The following is a 20,292-nucleotide window of genomic DNA, read 5'->3' on the forward strand; positions in this document are numbered from 1 at the left end:
TCAGCAATCAGAATTTTCTGTAATTTTACACATTTATTTTTCAGTTTAGGCCCAATGAGTCACTGCTTTTACCTTTACTACAACAGGGTTTCTTTGTAATATAGACATGTTGTTGAACTCAGTCTTCTTTTTCTTATACTGACATGTGTCAGAAAAGAAATGTGTAGTTAAACAGAAATGGTACTTTAATCATCTGAGCTGTACATGGCCCACGATGTAAAATGAGTTGCCTGCCTTAGCACACACCATTTATATATTTTCTGGACTGTGATTTCCTGTTGTGTTCAATAAACATATGAAATCTAAAAAGACTAAAATAGTGCATTACTAATAGTCAGATCGGATTTGTTTACAATTAAGATCAACATGTTATCGCTGTAGAAATCCTGAAATCATTTTGAAGGCTTGAGAAGTTCTAGTGAACGCATGTTTGTGATGCATATAAAGTCTTCAGACTAAACTGATTGTATCACAGAGATACCTGATGTAATTTCCAACCTATGAAACCTAAAGACGTAGAATCAGTGTTACTTTCTAAGCTTGCTTGAGGATAGCTTGAGATAAGTTTAGAATCACTAGATACTCTGTCAGTCGAACAATGAAATATGGCTTAACTGACCTTTTTTTTTTTTTATCACATTCACAAATGTACTTTCACTTTTTAATTTCTTCTTCTACAATAGTCCTAACGCTGCATTAAATTATTTGTTCAAATGCTACGATGTAACAATAACGTATCAGCCTCATTGGCAGGTGTGACTCTGATGTGTCTGGAGTGCATTTGAAAAAAATTGCATTGCACAGAATCCTCAAGTCAATTTAGTACATTTTATTACTATTCCACCATTTATACAAGTACATATAATTTTGAATGCATCAATTTCCATATCATCTTTTTGTTTGTTTGTCTGAACGTGTGGTGTGGAAGTAGCAGTGATGAAACATGGGATGAAAATATCAACTGTAGTTGCCATGGATGCAGACTGAAAAATTATTATTTTTTCCACTTGACCAAAAAGACAGGACTACAGGTTCACCCAACCACGGACATGCAAGTTACTGAGTCAAGAGAGGAAGAAAAAACTGAGCCAAGTGACAAGCGGCGCTCCTCGAGTGTTTGTTTCTGCTACGGTTTGACGAGTGCTGGGAGGAAAACGCTGAACGTCACATGGATGGAACTGAAAAGTGGCAGATGGATGGCTGAGATGACTAAATATATATATACATATACTTACATACATGCAAAGGTGGAAAGACGAATGTTGGTTTGAATAAGCCAAGCACAATTTTGGGTTGCTGGTACCTTACTTGACTGTTTTGTGCAAAAGCATTTAGCTCAATAAAGTCGTACTACTTCGTCCACTGTGTTCATCATGAAGTACAATCTAAAATCTGAGCTTTCTTGTCCTTCACGTTCTTCCTTCCATCTGTCCTGCTGGTTTTCTTTCACTGTCATTTCTTCCTTTTTCATCTCATATGATAATCATCAAAATGTTTCTACTGTAGTATCAATGATAAAAATCCCTCCTTTGTCTTACCTGGGCCGGTGTATTCTATTTTCACTAGTTTGCACTGAGAGTGCTGCATAACTGCACTGTGCTAAAGACACAAGCAGCATGACGCACATGCACACAGGTTTAGTACAAGACAGAGATTTGGGTTACACTTAACCAGTGCATTTAAAAGTGATGCTATGGGGTCTTTAAACGTCCACATGTGGCAAGTTAGAACTGTCTCAGTATCACCGTAAACCTGCACATGTGTGAATCTGAATGGGCTGGTTTTTGCTGGTTGCTGAGAGTTTAAGGATGCTCAGCTCTGTAAAACGCTGTAATGTCACCTTAACTTTTTTAACCAGGTAATTCATTAGTAGCGGAGGATGGGTGGAGTTAACACCATGCCGAACAACCGCCACGTCCTACTCGCACAAGTGATGAACACGACTGAAAAACCAAGAATGGAGTCAATACCACAACTGCTGCTTTCTAAGCATCCATCTCTGTGCAAGATTACTCCCACTAAAAACCCTTAAAGGTCTCCATACATGCAATTTGAGCCACACTGTGCAATGTGGTTCTAATACACTTGGGTAAGACGTCATATTTGATGCATACTGTTGTTGGCATACCCACTGGATCACGTGCCATTTATGTCTCTTCTACTTTCTTCTATGCTACATCGTCCTCCCCTCGTCCATCGCAACTCAACCTAAGTCTCTCCTTTGCTGGAATCCTAAAGTTTTGCTGTGGAAGTTTAGTCCCAAGCTATTTTTGTTTGCAGGACTCCACTGCCATGACCAAAGATATCATGATCCTTTCAAAGTCTCACACTGTTTACGGTTTTACACCAAAGTGTTTTGGCTTTTAAAAAAAGTTCCTCAAGCGGTGGAAGCTGGGTGTTTTCAAAAGTGTGCTTGGTGTTTACAGTAAAAATAAATTTGGGTGGAGACATCTATCAATATTGCTAGTTTTTAATGTATCAAAGGTGTACTTTAGTACTTTTCCTTCCACCACTGCACAGATGTACATACATGTAACCTATATTTCCAAACAGTAAAGGAAAATGCACGAATGGCGATAATGACTAAATCAGAGGCTCCCTTCCATGTGCAAGGCCTTTCCTTCCAGCCTTAGAAACATGGACCATATTACACTGAATTGGTTGCTGATGGCTCTGATCGTTTGCTGAAATCCTGCCTCCTGCCTGTTCTTCAGTGGTATCAGACTGTTAGTGGTGGAAAGCTACACTGATTCAAAACCCAGTAAATCAGACCTGGGTCAAACAGCATTGTGAGCGCTCTCGCTTAAGGCCTTTTCACTGCTTTGATACCAAAAGGGTGAGGTTTGCTCAACAGGGCAGACTGCTTTAGTGCTGTAAGGTTTGCTCTGGTAGGGCCATTAAACTTGAATATGAAACGGCTCTACTAGTTGGATAGTGTCTTTTTTAACTGTTGAAATTTCCGTGTCAGGAGATTGTATGTGAGCATGTAACAATTTTATTTCAAAGTAAAAGAATCCACTGTTGACTTTTTCAGAAACATATTGTGCTGCTAATACTTGAATCGAAAGTGTGTCTTGCAGTCAGTTTTACACCCTTTTACTTTCGCTAAGGAAATGATTTGTCTTCCAGACAATCACAGGATGTTTGAGTGCCAGTCTTGTCTATTTAGGTTACAAAGGCACAACTGAGCATTCACTAACTGAGCTCTACCCATGAAGGAGCAAACATCACCTTCTTGGTATTTTAAGCAAGTTCAAACAACCTCTAAGATGTGACCGTACTGTCTACTTCACCCAGGTCAGCAAAAGATATGTCTTTTCAAACAAACAAAAAAAACGTATACGATAATTTTTACTCTAATTTGTCTTCAGATTTTGCTCGAGGACGAGAGGCTTGCATTGAACTTTCTAAGAACATTTTAGAGATCTTTTCAGCGAGGCTTTGCAGATTATCTAAGCAATACAAATGTTAAAAAACCCACTTAGTTTACTAACAATATAGCTAAGGGTTTCAGTACAAAATGTAGAAGTTTATCTGAAAAATCCTACAACTGTTTAATGTCTAATGTTGTTTTTTTCTCTGCAAAGCCCACCTTTACCAACCTTGCGAAATGCCTTAGAAAGCCTGAAAATTCCCAGTCCTCACAATGAATCTCCAAGTAAAAGCTCTTCAAAGAAAGTGGGATCTTTTTAGAGAGAAAAATAGGAAGCAACACAACCCGACAATACCACACACAATCACGCACGACCACAACCACGACTCCACAGCACTGAAAAGCTGGAGGTACCAGGCCAGAGCCAAAATCACAATATTCTGACGAGGAGGATGAGAGGAAGAGGGAGAGCCGAAGAGGGGACAGATTCGACTTGAGTCCAGCTGGTAAGGTGTTTTCTTAACCGCTCCCCTTCCCTCCATCAGAACCCCAAAATTTAGACGTCCACAGATCGAATGCAGGAGCCTTCTGTGGGCTGACGTGGGAATCAGGCCAAACTTTGTGGGACTGTATGAGCGAGAGGAATGGCGGATAAATGGCGAGGCGTATGGCCGACATACACTCGTATCAAAGTTCAAATACTACGGCAGAAAAAAAATAGAATAAAACATAACAATAATAATAGCAATAATCATCTGCAGCGGTGGGAAACTTCTCCAGGTGGTTGCTTCAGTCCTCCTCGATCAACAAATCTTCATCATTACAATTATTATTATTATTGTTATTATCATAATATGGGTGGACTAGTAAATTTCTTTCTTTCTTTTTTAATCTTCATCGTTGTTGAGTTAGGTAATTTATTTCTTCATTTCCGAAAAGTGGCTGTCCATTAATCTTGAACTGCTACGGTTTGATCCTTGCTTGGTGCCTCTGTGGCGTTTGCCTCCTTGGGAGGTTCGGCGGCTGGTGTTGAACTAGGAGCAGGGGTGGCCTCCTTTGCTGGGGCGGGAGCTGCCGCTGCCTCTGTAGGCTTGGGGTCGGGGGAGGCAGCGGGGGCCGCTTCGGCTTTGGCTGCTGGTGCCGCAGGGGCCTCAGTCTTTTTGGCGTCGGCCTCATCTTTGCTCTCGGCTGCAGGGGTGGGTGCCGCGGCCTTAGCCTCGGCTTCCTTCGCGGCCGGGGCCGATTCTTTGGCCGGGGCAGGGGCGGCTGGTTTCTCCTCGGCCTTGGCGGGCTCTGCGCTCTTGGGCGCCTCCGTTTTGGGCTCAGCGTTGGCGGCAGGTTTCTCTGCCTCCTTTGCGGCAGGAGCTGCGTTCTTTTCCTCCTCTTTGGGTGCCGCGGCATCAGCTGCTGGCGCCTCCTTGGCTGCCGTGTCATTAGCTATCTCCTTAGCATCACCGGCAGCTGGAGCCCCGTCCTTGTTGTCTTTCGGTGCTTCGCTCTCCTCTGCTGAGGCCCCCTCTGCTTTGGCATCCTTGTCTTTAGCCTTGTCATCGTTTACACTGTACCCCTTCTTCTTTTTGCTGAGCTTGCCTCCCATTTTGTATCACTGGCCTCTGAAAGAGAAGGAAAAAATAAGACTTTTAGTAAAAGTAGATATTATATCACAGAGAATGCATTCAGGTGAAAATGCATTAAAGCTATAGCAAAATGTATTAACAGCATGTCAAACAACCGCTATGGCATTCTGTCTGAGACGTATGTGTGTTGTGTTGGAGAGATATCGCCTTAAGTTAAAACTAGGCTGGGTTGCACTTTCATGTAATACCATGTTAAAGCACTAGGAGGTGCAACGAGTCACATTTCCCAGAAATCCAAAATCATCCGCACCAAGTTTTATTCAGGCTAGTCTTAGCTCAATGTTTGTGCACTAACAGAAACCACAGAACTGCAAATGGAAGAAGCATGGATCTGGATCATATTAGTGAGAGGTGTGAATGGGCGGGAACCCTAACCCTGTAGTGTTGGAAGGCATATAATCAAAGACCTGGAAGGGAAATATGAGGTGTGTAGATGCATTGATTGACCAGCCAAAGACCGGAAGTTAGATCAGATTCACATTTACTTTTTAATTAGTTTTTATTTTTAGCATTGAAATTTCAAATATTTAAATTTTCTGAAACTATATTTGTTTGGCATGTGGCTAAAATGCAATCTAACCTGAGTCCCAAGAGATTTGCCAGAATCGGGTGGACATTGAGAGGTTATGAGCTAATCTTCATAAGCTATTGGCCACTGAAAGGTTGTTGTTTTGTTGCACCATCAGTCTTCACTTCTTATTTGAGACAAAAAGTGCAAAATCTGGACCGTGTAATGTGTATGCAGAAGCCATGCATTTCTGGAAAACCAGCTCTCAAATTACATTTTTAATGCATTCTTTCAGCATGACCCACATGCCCCCCAGAGAGAAGCACAGCATGATATTTTCATTTTCCACATATTACAACAGAGAAAAAACTAGATGAAGTAATAGTCATCGGAATAATTGATGTTCACTGTAAGAAAAATGCAGAAGCCTTTAAACTACAAGTCCAAAAAAGAGACCTCGCTCATGTATTCCATCATCCTGGACAACACAGAATAGGCACATCTAGTTTTTCAGCTTTCAGATCAGGAACATCTAATTATAAGTGTACAAAAGAGCTTTCAAAGCTCAGATGCCAGCAGTAAGAGGAAATTCAAATAAGTTACTGAGACAACACTCAAATCAAACCGTCTCTTAAGTTCCTCAAATGGCTGCCGAACATGGCTAATTAAATTCTTATCTTGGTTGATGGGAAAGACTATTTTTGCAGAGAAGTAGACATAAAAAAGATCTGTGTTTGACTGGGTAAAATAATAGTTGCTGTTTTAGTGTGCAGAATGAGATTTCTGGGGTTAAATCTTCTCAGTGCAGAGATTAGTATCCTATGGGTAGTGATAAAGCGAGAGAACCGATACCAAGTATGAGTTTCTGTAATTCTGATTAACACGAATTAGCCATACAAGTTCTGCAGTTTGTCTCCCACCTGACTGAAATGTTTTCAGTCTTTAGAATGACCAATTAGTTCATTAGCCTCATATCACCAGTAGGCACACTCCTCAACCTTCTAGCCGCCTGAGTAAGATGTTATCATCCTAGTGGCTCCATGTTGTAGTGATTAATGCATGCACCTTACTCATGGCAGACAGATCCCTGGTTTAAGACCAGGGAGAGACACAAACCCAGCCTCAGGGGGTCACGAGACAGTATGCTCCTGGTGCTGATCCCAAGACCGGAGTAATGGAAAGGTTGTGTTGGGAAGGGCAGCCAGTGACAAATCAGACAAGTTAATCTGTCCCCTGTGCTGACTTCGGAAATAAGTGATCAGCTAAAAGTTAACTCTTTGTAGGATAAAATAGTTTTGAAACATCCTCAATACCTGGAGAAGAAGCTGTCATCTTTTCTTAAACCCAACCAACCCAACCAACCCAAAACCCGATGCAAGATACTGGATGTCAAACCTAATGCAACACAAGCTAAATCCAACAGATGAGCCTTGAGAAAACTATGAACACTGCCTCATATTACAGCTCCTGCATATGAATCAAATGATCACAGCCTCAAAAGGTCACCAACTACTGGTGCAGCACTTTTTTGCCCGATAACAATTCATAATGCGAATACAATATTGGTTGATAATGTATGAAATGGGTTATCTGTCCTTGATCATGTATCTCATGAAAATTAATGATAATAGAATAATAAATAGCACCTGGTAGAGAATTTCTTTCCTTATTTTCTGTCATATATCTCATCCCAACAGTGGATTAATTTGAAAACATGGTCAAAACTTCAATGTAATCCTTTTTAATAAAGCCTGACCCCCTGCCACCTTTAAGATGAATCTTTGGGGCAACAAAACTGGCTGATGAACGTTTTCATACCCAGCATTTCTACATTCAAGTTATTCATGAATAAATGAAAATCTCAAATTGTACTGCAGGAAATTCTATCATCAGGATGGAATATTTCCTTGAAATACTCAACCAGGATGTGAAGCACACAGGGAATCTATAAAAAAGGCTGGTTTGGAGCGCTGTAAATCACCAGTCACTAAGCAGGCAGAGAAATGTGTGTGTGCAGGCTCAGTACACACCCCCACCCCCATAGACACACACACCTGCAGATTCCTGGCTCAGTCTTTCAGTTGAAGATTTTTTTCACGAGTGTCACCATCTGCCTGCTTCATAGGGGAGAGGACTTCAATGCCACAATGAATCAAGCTTATTAGGAGCAAAGGATCAAAGATGGAAGCGTGTCGGATAAGATCCGTCTACGCCGATGATTAAAATAGAGAAAAAGAAAGTCGTAATTTTATTAAGCTATTCTTCTTAAAGCAGTTTGAATTCATCAGTGTATGTGAAATATGCAATTCAGCTGCCTTACCAACAAGGTAACGGATAAAGATCACCATCTTAGAAACTTAAATCAAGAGGCTATGTTACGTTACGTGTGCAGACGTTTGCGTTGCCTTTTGAGTTTTACCTCCAGCAGAATGTTTTTGAATTGGCTGAGCAATAAAAAAAACCCCAAATAATTATTTTCTTTTTAAATGATAAAAAAAACTGCCCTCTGTTACTGAATGTCTCAAATGGGGCCATGTTGACGGACCGACTTCACAAGACCTTTTTATTATTCCTCAGTTATGTGGTTAACGCCAAGGCGTCCTCTTTGTGCTGCCACTTGTAAAAGTGTGAAATCTGTCAAAATGGCTCTGAACGCAGACGTGACCTTTTCCTCCCAAACAAACCCGACCACTGAGAGACTCTGCCGGCTACTCACAAATTTGCCCTGCGAACGGGCCGAGCTGACGGTGAATCCACTCAAAATGCTAATCGCCTTGTCGCCACTGACTAAATTACTCCACTATTCACGCAATGTTCCTGCGGGCGTCCAACAGTTGACATCTGCCAGGGCCAACGTTCCTGCCGCAGCTTTATACGACCCACAATGCAAGTCTCTCTGCCGCATCACATCATTTGACTCCCGGCTTGTGCTGCCAGTACAATGACTCATGATCATCAGGCAAACAATGGCTATTCACACGAAAGGCACGCTTTCTCACTGCTGGGCGTGTGGTTTTAGTATTTGAAGAGCTGGGGCAGGGCTGAGACAACCAGGAGAAAAGGCCCCCAGCTGACAAAAGACTTAATTTAACCTGCACACTGCAGTCACAGAAGCACAAAAGCAAGTGTGAATGGTCCGTTATGACCTTCCAACATGGCTTTGTGTGGACAATAACATCAGTGCTTAGGAAAGGTGGCCACTTCTATCTTAGTGGCTTGAATGGAAGTAAAAAATGAGCAACTAGAAGGCAGAGAGCAAAGGTCCAAAAAACACTGGACAAACTTCCAAGCCACACATAAAAAGAGAATCCTTTGTTATTTTTATCAGTTCATCTTTACGCCGATTCCTTGACATTTTATTTCACACTCTGCAAGGATTTGGAATCAAGTATCTCAATCCACTTAGACACACTTTCATTGTTACGGTTGTAAGAAGCTAATCTTCTAACTGTGGAAATCCCTGATCTCATCACTGTGAAATCGCTTCTTGTGCTCTGACCAGGGTTGATCTGCATTTCCAAATTTCATAACTGTGTTTCGAGATGAGAGAGACTTCACTGGCTTAACTGAAAATGTGTTTAATAGGTGAAACTTTAACCTTTGCGACAGACTAAAAACGCGACAGAGAAGTGAAGGGTACTCACTACATCTGGGGACTCCTACAGTCGCTCAACAAATTGCCATCATTGGATTCTTTTATCTTTGCCCAACAGGAGTCATCCCAGGACTCTGAATAATCTGATGATCCTTCATGACCAAGAGTGGGGAGTTAAAAACTCATTTTTAACAGGAAGAAGCCTCATGCAGGGGACGGCCATATGCCGCAGATGGTTGGGTGAGGGGAAAGGGAAGAGTGTAATTTTACTCTTAAGTTACTGGAATTGTTCAGTCGTTTCCAGAAGATGCTGACAAACAGCAAAAAAAGGCTTTCAAGCTCAGCTAAAGTCAAATTAAAGACGCTATTGAAATCCCATAAAAGACCCGCAGTCAGCATGTTTAAAAAGCAGCCCGTAGAGACCTCAGCAAACGTCGATGCATCTTTCTAAGGTCCATTTATTCTTCCTGAGACTGCACACACCCAAGATTAACACACCTGCGCGTTTCTTCTTCTACTATTCCCCACTGTGTTCAGCAGTTGCCTCCTTTAGCCACAGACTTTCCAATCCCTCAGCCTCTCGAGCTGCTGAGTTAACAATACCCACGATTGATTACAGCAGCGGCGCACGGCGAAAAAGCATTTAAAGATTATTAAGTGACGATCATGTCCATGTCTGGCGAGTCAAAAAGGCGGCAGAGAGGTTTAGGATGAGCAGAAGTCCCTGAAGGAGCAGATGGCTGAGCTTCTCCAGCTCTCACCATCTCTGGCGAGTCATCTGTCACGCCCACACATCGACACCACTGCTCAGCTCTGCTCCACTTTTCTCCACATCTTTGCTCCTTTATGCTTCAGCTACAGTCTCCACATAATGCCACCTGGATCAGACATGTATAAAATGTGGCAGTTCTAAAGAGATACTGTATTCCTCTCTACTAAATATCTGAAGTCCCTCTTTTGTCCCTCCGGTCCAGCAGATGGCGGTCTCCAGGAGGTCCCAGGGTCTCCGTGAATCCGCGCCCTGAGAGCAGCAGTGAACCTGCCGGCCTGGCAGGTTCTGCGTTCCTGCCATCCAAGATGACACGTTAAAGGTTAAAGCTGTCACTGTCCGACGCCCTGTCCTGCTCGGACGCTCACTCTGCTGGGAAATCAGCTTGACAGCAGAAAACAGGAAGAACTGCAGGAGCACTAATGGCAGTTTGGTGTTTTTAACCTTTATTAAAGTGAAGAAAATGAACTTTTTTGTGCAGGATGAAGGACAAAAATGGCTAAGGTACAAAAAAAGTACAGTAGTCCCCATTAAATAGATTCCACTAATTCCCCTCATGTTATGAACTTGTATTCCTTCTATTTTTTATCCCTTACATTTCATTAAAAGTTCAAAGAATTCTGACAATTTCTGTTTTACATTAGTCAATTTTTGCTTTGTGATTCATTAAATGTCTTATTTATTAATTTGTTTATTATTTAATTTTTCTCCTCTGCAGTTTATTTGTAGTTCTGGCCCTCTACAGAATATTTTATTCAGTTTTCTTTTAAATTGTATGTACACTGAAGCTAATCAGATGATGCAAAAAAAAAAAAATCCTATAAATTAGATACCGTATGTGACACAAAAGGAAAAAAAAACTGACTCTAAGGAGAAAAATGCATTGTAGTGATTGCATCACTTGCTGTTTTTCCAGTGAAACTGACATTGAGGACACAGTTCTGGTTTCACAGGACACACTGACAGAGAGAGCATCCTCTCCCTGAGGACAATAACAGCAGCTTCTCGTCCTATGTCACACTGACCTCCATTTTAAAACAGTTCTGCGCCATCAGACTGAACAGATCTACGAGTATACAACAAGCTGCTGCAGCTATCTAATTCAGCCGGACTGCTGTGGATTTAGACTCTGTTACTGCTCGTTCAGTCAGACTTTTATTCCCGCCCATGCTACTTTTTTTGTGCCGACAGAAACCTTCTGTAGGGGGTCAAGGGTCGTAATTTTTACTATAATTTGTCACTGGTCCAACAAATGCCCAACAACAGTTTGAGAAATGGGTGGTTTAGGTGAAGTATCGGCCATGTGTGTTCATGAATAAATTTTACACGAATGTAACACTATAATTCACAACACAGGCCTGAGCACTGCCTCCCGCTGCCATCCAGCTTGCTGATTTAAAATGACTGATTCACCAATCTGCAGCAGGAGAGTGCAGGAGGCTGAGCGGACAGGCAGAAAAACTGGAGCAGAAAATTTGGCCCAATCACACACACAGACACAAATAAATGAAAAAAAAGCTCTCTGCGCTGAGATGGAAGAAAGAGAAGGGAGCGGAGGATGCTGGGAGTGCACAGTCAGAGGAGCCTGAGTCGAGGTATTCAAGTGGCTGACAGATGGGAGTCCATGACGAGGGTTTTAAGAGACAAAATTTTCACATTGCACCGATACGATTTTCCCACAGCACTGGGCTATTTTAAAAGCTCAGTACCCCAGATCTTGACGAGCACTTCCACATTCGAGTTAAAGATGTTGCAAAAGTATGTTCTCCCTTCACTCCCACCACACGCTCTGCTCTTTTATTTCAGCCTGAATGGACTGAATTTGCACAACGTGTGTCAAAGCTACAGCAGGACCAGCGGCTACGGCTATTTTTGTCCAACAGTAAACACTTTTCATTTTACTGTAGCTTCCAGCTGTGTGGTTATTTTCATGTGTCTGAGGCAAAATTAAAAAATAATGTTCAAAGGTGCTACATATAGAGAATATATATGAAATATAAGATGTGTTTATTCTAAGTTCTACGAAACTAGTCAAGTTAGCTTCGGTACACTGCTTAATGAAATATTTTTCTATATGAAGACATTAAACAATTAATTGTTTAATAGAACAGATAGAAGGACAACAGCACTCATACAAGGTACATGTTGGACTCTCCAACAACACCGTAAAGTGCATGACAGTAAAAAGTGCAATTTGATAGTCCTTTACAAAAGTGACCATGCACACTCATTTATGAGGAAAGCAGTGCTTGAATGTCTGATGAGCAAGTATTTTAAAACTGCATTCTTTCTAATGGCCAACAGAGGGTACGACTTGTGGTTGTATAAGTCTATACAGTCTCCTTTGTTCTGTGACCTCAGTAAATACTTTCCTAATGGATTTATGGGCTCAACCTGTACTATATAGCCAACATAAAGTTCACGTTGTAAACTACAGTCCTGATTGTATTACAATAAAACAGTTCTAAGGATTTCAAACACCTAGATCACACTCTGAAAAACTTAGGACCAATTAGTGACATCTTTGTTTAAACAATCTATGAAAAGAACTACAGATACAGTAAAATAGTCAAAGAAAAGTACAAGTCATAACCAAGGTCATCCTAGCACACTAAGACTAAAGTAATACAAGGTCTACTGAAGTTTTTGGTTAAATGAAAGTCAAAGTTAAACTAGAGTTGAGATAAAACTAACTAATAGAAACAATTTTGCTTTAATTTCTTTAAAAAAAACTTGTGTAAGAACTTTCAAGCATATATACACCTGTATGCTGATGATACTGTCATTAATACTCATGCTCACTTCGTACATGCCTTGGACATGAGATACACTGTAGCAGGTGACTTTGGGTGAAAGTCTTTATTCTGTAATAAATGTATTTAAGACAGACATGTATCTTATGTCTTATGAAATTGTCATTCATGCATTTGTTTCATCTCGTCTGGACTATTGTACCGTAATTGTCGGACTATAAGCCGCTACTTTTTGCACCAGCTTTGAACCCTGCGGCTTTTAGTCAGGTGCGGCTTTTCTATGGATTGTCCATGATTGTTGTCATATCGTAAGAGGATTTGTTTTGTTTGTTCTGCTGTTGTACGGCACTACGTTGCCTGGCGGAAGGATCGGGGTTCAAGAGTGGTATGTTGGTCACGTGTCCGTCCGCCAGGCAACGTAGTGCCGTACGAAGTAGCGCGAAAAACAAACTTCAAAGTAGCGCTATGCGTTCAGCGGGAGGCGTGGATGATGAGCGGCGATAAACTTGCGAAAAGCAAGTTATGCCCAACTCCACCGGTGGATTCTGACAGCGTGGAAAAGTGTGAAAACATCCACGATCACCAACGGATTTCTAAGGGCTGGACTGCTGCATGATGGAGAGGAGGACACCGCCACGGCCCTTCTGAGGGTGTTCGACTCTGACAACGAGGATTTCTTTGGTTTTGAAAGTGACAACGAAGGAGAGAAGCGGAGAGTGGATGACGAAGCCATCCTGAGCCTGTTCGTATCCGACACTGGAGAAGAGGACTTTGGTGGTTTTAGTGGGCAGGAAGAAGAGAAAGATGGTGAATGACTGACTTTTCTTCTTGTTAAAGCTGTGTCACTGCACCTGAGCCTAAAAGGTAGTCCGAATCTATTGTTCTGGTGTGCTGTAGGTTACTGTTATGTACTACATGTGCAAATATGTACCCATAACTTGTTTTTCAAAATATTAATAAAAGGGGTGTGTCTCCAAACAGCCATCTCTTTCCTGACAATTCCCTTTGTGCATATTCTCTTACATATGATGAGTCAACATTGAAACAGGTGCGGCTAATGTATGTACAAAACAGGATTTTCCCCTGATTTTAGCTTGTGCGGCTAATATTCAGGTGCGCTTTGTAGTCCGGGAAATACGGTAATTCTTTGTTTATTTGTTTATGTAAAGCCTCTTTGGAGCGTCTGCAAGTTGTTCAGAACGCTGCTGCAAAGCTTCTGACCAAGTCCTCCAAGTTTTCCCACGTCACACCCCTGCTGATTCAGCTACACTGGCTCCCCGTTAAATTCAGGATCCAGTTTAAGGTTTTGACCTTGACTTTCAGGGCCCTGCATGGACAAGCACCAACATATATAAGTGAACTTTTGCATCCATACATTCCCAGCAGGTCCCTGAGGTCATGTGACCAGGGCTTGCTTGCTGTCCAGCACACGAGGCTGAAAACAAAAGGCGACAAAGCTTTTGGAACTGTGGCCCCCAGATTGTGGAACTCTCTCCCTTTGAGCCTGAGATCTGTGGACTCAGTGGTCGCTTTTAAAAAACAGCTAAAAACCCATCTTTTTAAACTTGCTTTTAGTTGATTTTTATTTTTAGGTTTTAGCTTCTGTGAAGCACTTTGTGATTTTTATCTTGAAAGGTGCTATATAAATAAAGTTTTTTACTTACTTATAATTCCAAATTAAAACGATAACTGCAAAACCCAATTAAAGTTTACTAAAAGAGGAATTACTGCTTATTCTAACTTCTGTAATTGAGCCACTGTTTATTTTGTCAGCAGAGAGTGGATCATTTTGGGTTTTAAACTGAGGCAGGATCCGATCTAAACAAAGTCGTCACTTTGTTCTGGAGAGCAGTTTAATTACCCAGAGTACACACAAACTGCCCACTGCTTATTCTGGCCTCAGGCTGAAGACACGCACACAAACATGTGCATTGAAACAAATGATAAACACACATGCGCAGGCATGAATAAACACACACTCACATTCAGTCCTGTTTAGACAATCAATCCTCAAATTGACAGAGCTTGAGAAAACTCCTGGGCTGGAAATGGTTATTGATCAGTGCAGCGGGACCACAGAGGGCCGCTGTGTGTTCAGCTGCTGCTTATGAGTCAGAGGACGCACTCAGCAGAGATTAAAGCCAGCGAGACGCTTTGAGACGCTTCTTACCAAGACGTTTAATACTGAATACAAAATCCATCCCGACGCTTTGTTGGCTGCGGAGGAAAGCAACGGCAGACAAAACAAAACAGAACTGAAAGCGATTATGTCCATCTCTGTGGATTAAGTGGCATTTTGCTCTGCTAAATCCTCTCCTCCTCAGATGTTCACATGACCTCCATGTCTGCAAAAGCTGGCGCAAGTTTGTGTGGAAGGGAAGCGACTCGTCACAAATTCTCTGCTTGTCACGTTCCTGCACATTTCAAACATTTGGATTCGAATGATGACCTTGGAAACAGTCAGATGTTATTTTTCATGAATCTACGAAAGAAAATTATTCTTTTCAAAATGCATGACTGAATGTGTTCACAACACTGTGCTGAGTCTCAGAGATCTTTGTATTGAACTGGAAAGATTTGAGAACCTTGATGATCCGACAGTCCCCTATGAGGAAGCACCTAGCAGCAGTGGGGAGGAAGACTCCCTTTTAGTAGGAAGAGATCTCTGGCAAAACAAACCTCAGAGAGCCATGGGAGAGAGGCTGGAAGGGGTGTCAGACCTATAAAAAACCCGGCTAACTGTTTTGTAATTTGTTTTACAAAAGTGACCCTGTCTTAACTGGTGCATCGATTACAGTATCAACCATACGAGCTGTATTTTTAGTCATTCCCTTGTGATTTACTCCTCTGTAGAAATAAAAAGGGAGCCCGGGAGAGATAAAAGAAAAACTGCAGCTTCATTTGCTGCTGATGGAAAGAAATATCAGAAGCAGCAAATAAAATAAAGCCTGCAGGCTTGTCTTATGAGCACAATTATTTCCCTGTTTCTGTTTTTGATTTCTCTTCTCATTTCATTCTAAGAAACTATAATACAGACTTGTCCTTTCTGCATGCACCGACCTGTAATAATTTTGTCATTCCATCCTGATTTACTGTGCAAAGTGGCAAAGCCCCTGGCCTTGTTTCTCCTGTGAAACATTGAAAAGATTTTACTGCTGTGTGACACATCCAGGTCAGCCTCTCAGGCTCTGTTAAGTGATGAAACAGGTGCTCACAAAGTTTCAGCGGCTCCAGCAAATTACCCACAGCTCTCTGCAATACATACATTTACCAAGACAGCTGATGTAACCACAATTTCTGTTTAGTCACTTCCTGTTTTATTTTGGAACCCAAGTGCTTGATTGCATTTGACCTTTTAATTCTTCTGCTGTTTTTCAAAGTTTGCCGTTCCATTTCATTCACCAACTGTCAGCGGTGACCCAATCAACCTCCCCCCCAGATATACTCTCCCCATTTCCCCTTGTCACTTACCAGATTGTCTGGTGTCCCTCAGAGTCAAGCTTTCAATTAACTGCCAAGTTTGCAGCCTTTTCTCCCCTCTGTTTGGAAAGTGTTACTTTCCATGAGTTTCTAGTCAACGCTCCCTGAGAACGACCTTTTGTCTTTTTCTGGACTTCGCTCTTTCCCCAACGCTTGTCTGTATATTGACTGATAACCTGTAGGCCATTTGATTAAAGGTTTGGTTTGAATGAAAGGCTTTAGTGGCATTTAACCAAAAGCTCATGAATAATTCTGGCATTTTTTTGTTAGCCTCATACCTTTCTGATTTTTTGAATTGGTACACTCCTGCAAGATCACTGAGGTCTGTGGATCAAATGCTCCGAGCTGTCCCGAGGCCCAGATTAAAGCACAGAGGAGACCAGGCCTTTGCTGTGACTGCTCCTAAACTGGAGAACAAACTGCCCCTTCCCATCAGGACCCCCCCAATATTAAATATTTCACATCTTTAATTCTCACAGCTTTTCTTTGTTTTTGGCTAAATTACAAACTGGTCAGGAGAGTTGATTCAAATGAAATCTTGACATAAGTACCTTAAAAAAAATGTCATTTATTGTTTTTCTAACAAATTCCAGTTCAGTAAATCTATGTTCTTGGATGTGCTTTACAAAGACATCATGCTGCGTTGCAGATAAAAGAATGATTCCCACTCTTGTCCTCAAAGAGAGGAATGCAGCTAATTAATTTAACTGTGTTACTCTCTGTTAGCAGATACTTGAAGCCACGGTGTTGGAACTGGCACAGGTTATGTCAGTGCGTCCCGTAATGTGGAAACTCCATCTTTTCTAGCAGTGAGTGAGGCACAGCTTGTTGTTTGTGTCTCATCATCATCTGATTTCCCTTCGTACCCACTTTGACCTGACTTTGATCATTTGTAAAGTTGTTGCTTTTACACTTTTCACCTCTGTCAGACGCACTGCTCTCAGAAATGATTTGTGTTGCAGTACTGCCACAGGGGGCGGCCAAAATGACTCAGACACAGCTGTTGATTATAGAGTAGAAAAACAAGTCATATCGCTGCAAGAGTATGACAGGAATATTTTACAAAAATCTGTCAAGCTATCAAAAACACCAGTAGCCCCAAAAGTCTACTGGTGTGAATGACAACAAATGTTCTGTTTTTTTTGTTTATTATTATTATTGTACTTTATTGAGCCCCGTGGGGAAATTGCTCTCTGCATTTAACCCATTCACTCAGTGAAGCAGTGGGCAGCCATTTATAATGTGCAGAAAGATAAAACTACTTAAGGTGACAAAGCAGAAATGTACTTTCATAGCCTCTAGTCTGAAGATGTTATGAGGTTATTGAGTGCATAACGGCACATGAACACAGCACTGCACCTGGTTACTGAGGCTACTTGTAAAAAGAGTCAGTTCCACCAACCCTGCGGTGAGTATGACTGATTGGATTTGTCAGACGCCTTCGCTGCCTTGGCCACTTGCTGTTTTCACAGACAGATAAGAGACTTGAGGAGATCCAAGGACGAAAGACAGCGGCTCGTCACTGAACCCCAAGGCGTGTTTGATATTTACATGATCTCAAATCCACCACCTCAGCAGCCAGACACAGACAGTTATGTCTGACCGGTCTGCCTCAGAGGAGCTCTGCCTGAGTCATTCTCAGCCACACTCAGGACTTCAGTGATTTCTGTATGAATACAAATGACTGTCTTTCCTATTTGGAATTCATTCTGGAGAAATTCATTCATGTGATGGCATTCAAACCAAATGCTGACAATACTAAAGAGCCTCAGGTGGATCAGCCTGTGAGCTGTGATGTCCACAGGGACGTGCTTCAGTCTGCAGCCCGGTGAGGAACTGAGTGAAAAGCATGAACCGACTGCCCCCCGCATGGTCTCTGGGACACAACATGAATTAAGTCTAACTGTCACAACTTGTTGTTGACAAGCTATACTGTTAACATAAAGAGAAAGCACGGAGAATCCTTCATCTGATCAACCTTACATGAGTCCAATCATTACTCCAGTTTCATCCCTGGACATCAAATACCGATGTTTTGTCAGACGAGGTCACCTTTTGCTTTTATCTGATCTATCCGAAACATTTAAAATGATATTTCAAATATTTCTGGAGTTAATTTTCTCCACATCAAATGTTTAACTTCAGGAGTTTAACTTCATATGTTGCTTATCCTTACTTTTACAGCTGAAGACTTGGGCCATTTTAAACCTGTTGACGTGTAAGAAAGTCAAATCAAAGCTCCTAAAGACATGATTGTTGAGTACATAAGACCTGAACGAATGACCGGATTGCTCTTGTGAGGTAGCCGCAGCATCACATCGAGGACACGTTCTCATCCCAAGGCGCCAGATGTTGATGGTGTAGAAGAAATACATACCAGAAAGATTTTGGGACGATATTAAACGCCAAAAGATGACAATCGTCGTTTTAATTCCAAAGAACTCTTAATTTGAAGTCTGGAAGTTTCACATTTTATGACCACATCAATGAGTTTGTTGGGTGTTCACCTTCAGTCACTGGTTAGGTTTAGAGATCAAAGAAAGCTTGATGTGTAAACAAAGAGTTTCAGGCTAAGATATAGATGGATGCCAAAGGAAATGAGGATTTCTTAGTGAGTTTAAATGTGACACCAATGGTTTCTTTAGGAGTTAGAAGGGACACAATGGCACAAATGCCAAAGAACACCTTTCCGGTTCCAGCTACTTTAACAAACTGGCACTGTGGGAGGAAAGTCTATAATGACCCTCTGTATGTACTGTTCAGTCAGCTCAGCTGCTATAAAGAACCTTACAGTGTGTGTCAATATAAGTCTTGACACTTTCACAAGAAAAACATGTTTGGGATGAGTTTTTACAGAATGTGCATCGATTTAACTTTCCTGCCTTGTTCAAACATCATAACATGCTAAATGGGACTTCAATGATTTAGCAGCGTGGAGAACTATGGGGGCCTACAGGAACAAAGGCGTCTTCAATACACCCTCAGAAATCCACACACAGCAAGTAGAAATATCTTTGGAGATCCTTGTGGATTGCATGAATACCGCCACTCAAACCACTATTGAACTTGAAGCACTCAACACAATCCCGATAGCTGACAAGTAGGGTGCAGTTTCAAAGGTTGTGTGGAACCATAATCAGTCTGGAAAATGTATGTATAACATTCAACCTTTGGTCTCCGGCTTTTGAGTCCAAGTTAAGAGCTCACATGTGAGACTTTAGCTCCATTAGCTCACAGCTGATCCAGATAGTGTTGACTGCAAGTAGGAGATAGTTAGTATGTGTAACGGGAGGTTTTGGAAAGTTTATCCTGAACATAGCATAAAGAAATCACTCAAGGTTGCAGATTTTCCAATAAAAATTGTCAAAGTCATTTCATACAAAGTCTGGATCTTCTCAAAAGGTTAAATGCACTTGTTCTGCTTTTGCTTGTTCTCTGTCATATACATACTGCTACGATGCTTGATACCCATATTAAAAATGACCGAAGTGTATATAAGAGTCATGCAAAACAACTCTAGCAGAATCCAACAATAAAAATATGGATATAGCAATAAGTATAATGAATCACCTTCAGGTGACAGTTTCAAAATGAACAGCTTTATCTTCAGCTTATTTATAGAAGTCATATATAGCGGATATTCACAGTTACAAAAGTGAAACAAATAATCATCACACTTCGGAATGACTCAGTAGGTTTTGGCTTCAGAATAGTCCGAGCAACACGAGAATCTAATGAATGCACTGCCCCTACTATATCTCAAACAGTGGTGGAGCATACTCCAACTCCACTATCTTTACTGAAGCTGGAAAGGGTAGTCCTTCTCCTGGAGATCAGCTGTGAGCCTGAGGGCTACAAAAAGCTATCAGAGGTGGAGAACTTGGTTCACTCCGGCTGCAGAGCGCAGCAAGCTCCTCTGTTCCTAGCTGCTGTCTAAGATGGTGGCGCCGAAGTTCATCCAGTTTATAAGAGGCAGCTCTTTGTGTCACAAATAAATATTTGCAAAGGAGAAATGGCAGACATGTCATATAACTGTGAACACTTACACCCCCTTTCTTCTACCATCTCCCTTCTACCACTACAAGCAGAAATCAGTTTTAAATCTGTGGGAAACAAAGTGGACTGACTTTATTGGAGCAAGCAGAAATACAGTATAAAACCACGACAGACTTAAATC

The 20,292-nt window shown here is 41.6% G+C and overlaps 1 protein-coding gene across 1 annotated transcript in view; it reads right to left on the reverse strand.

Moving 5' to 3' along the window:
• Window positions 1–3,592: 3,592 nt before the first annotated feature.
• basp1 (brain abundant, membrane attached signal protein 1) overlaps window positions 3,593–20,292 on the reverse strand; it is a 48,471-nt gene continuing 31,771 nt past the window's right edge. Inside the window, exon 2 of the mRNA XM_085378445.1 lies at window positions 3,593–4,986. Within this exon, the coding sequence (XP_085234571.1) occupies window positions 4,323–4,970 (648 nt within the window). The 5' untranslated portion in view covers window positions 4,971–4,986 and the 3' untranslated portion in view covers window positions 3,593–4,322. The remainder of the gene's footprint in view (window positions 4,987–20,292) is intronic.

This window comes from Diplotaxodon limnothrissa, linkage group LG18 (genome assembly GCF_057381915.1).
Source record: "Diplotaxodon limnothrissa isolate DT_005_m linkage group LG18, D_limnothrissa_male_GT1.1, whole genome shotgun sequence".
Classification (NCBI taxonomy): Eukaryota; Metazoa; Chordata; class Actinopteri; order Cichliformes; family Cichlidae; genus Diplotaxodon; species Diplotaxodon limnothrissa.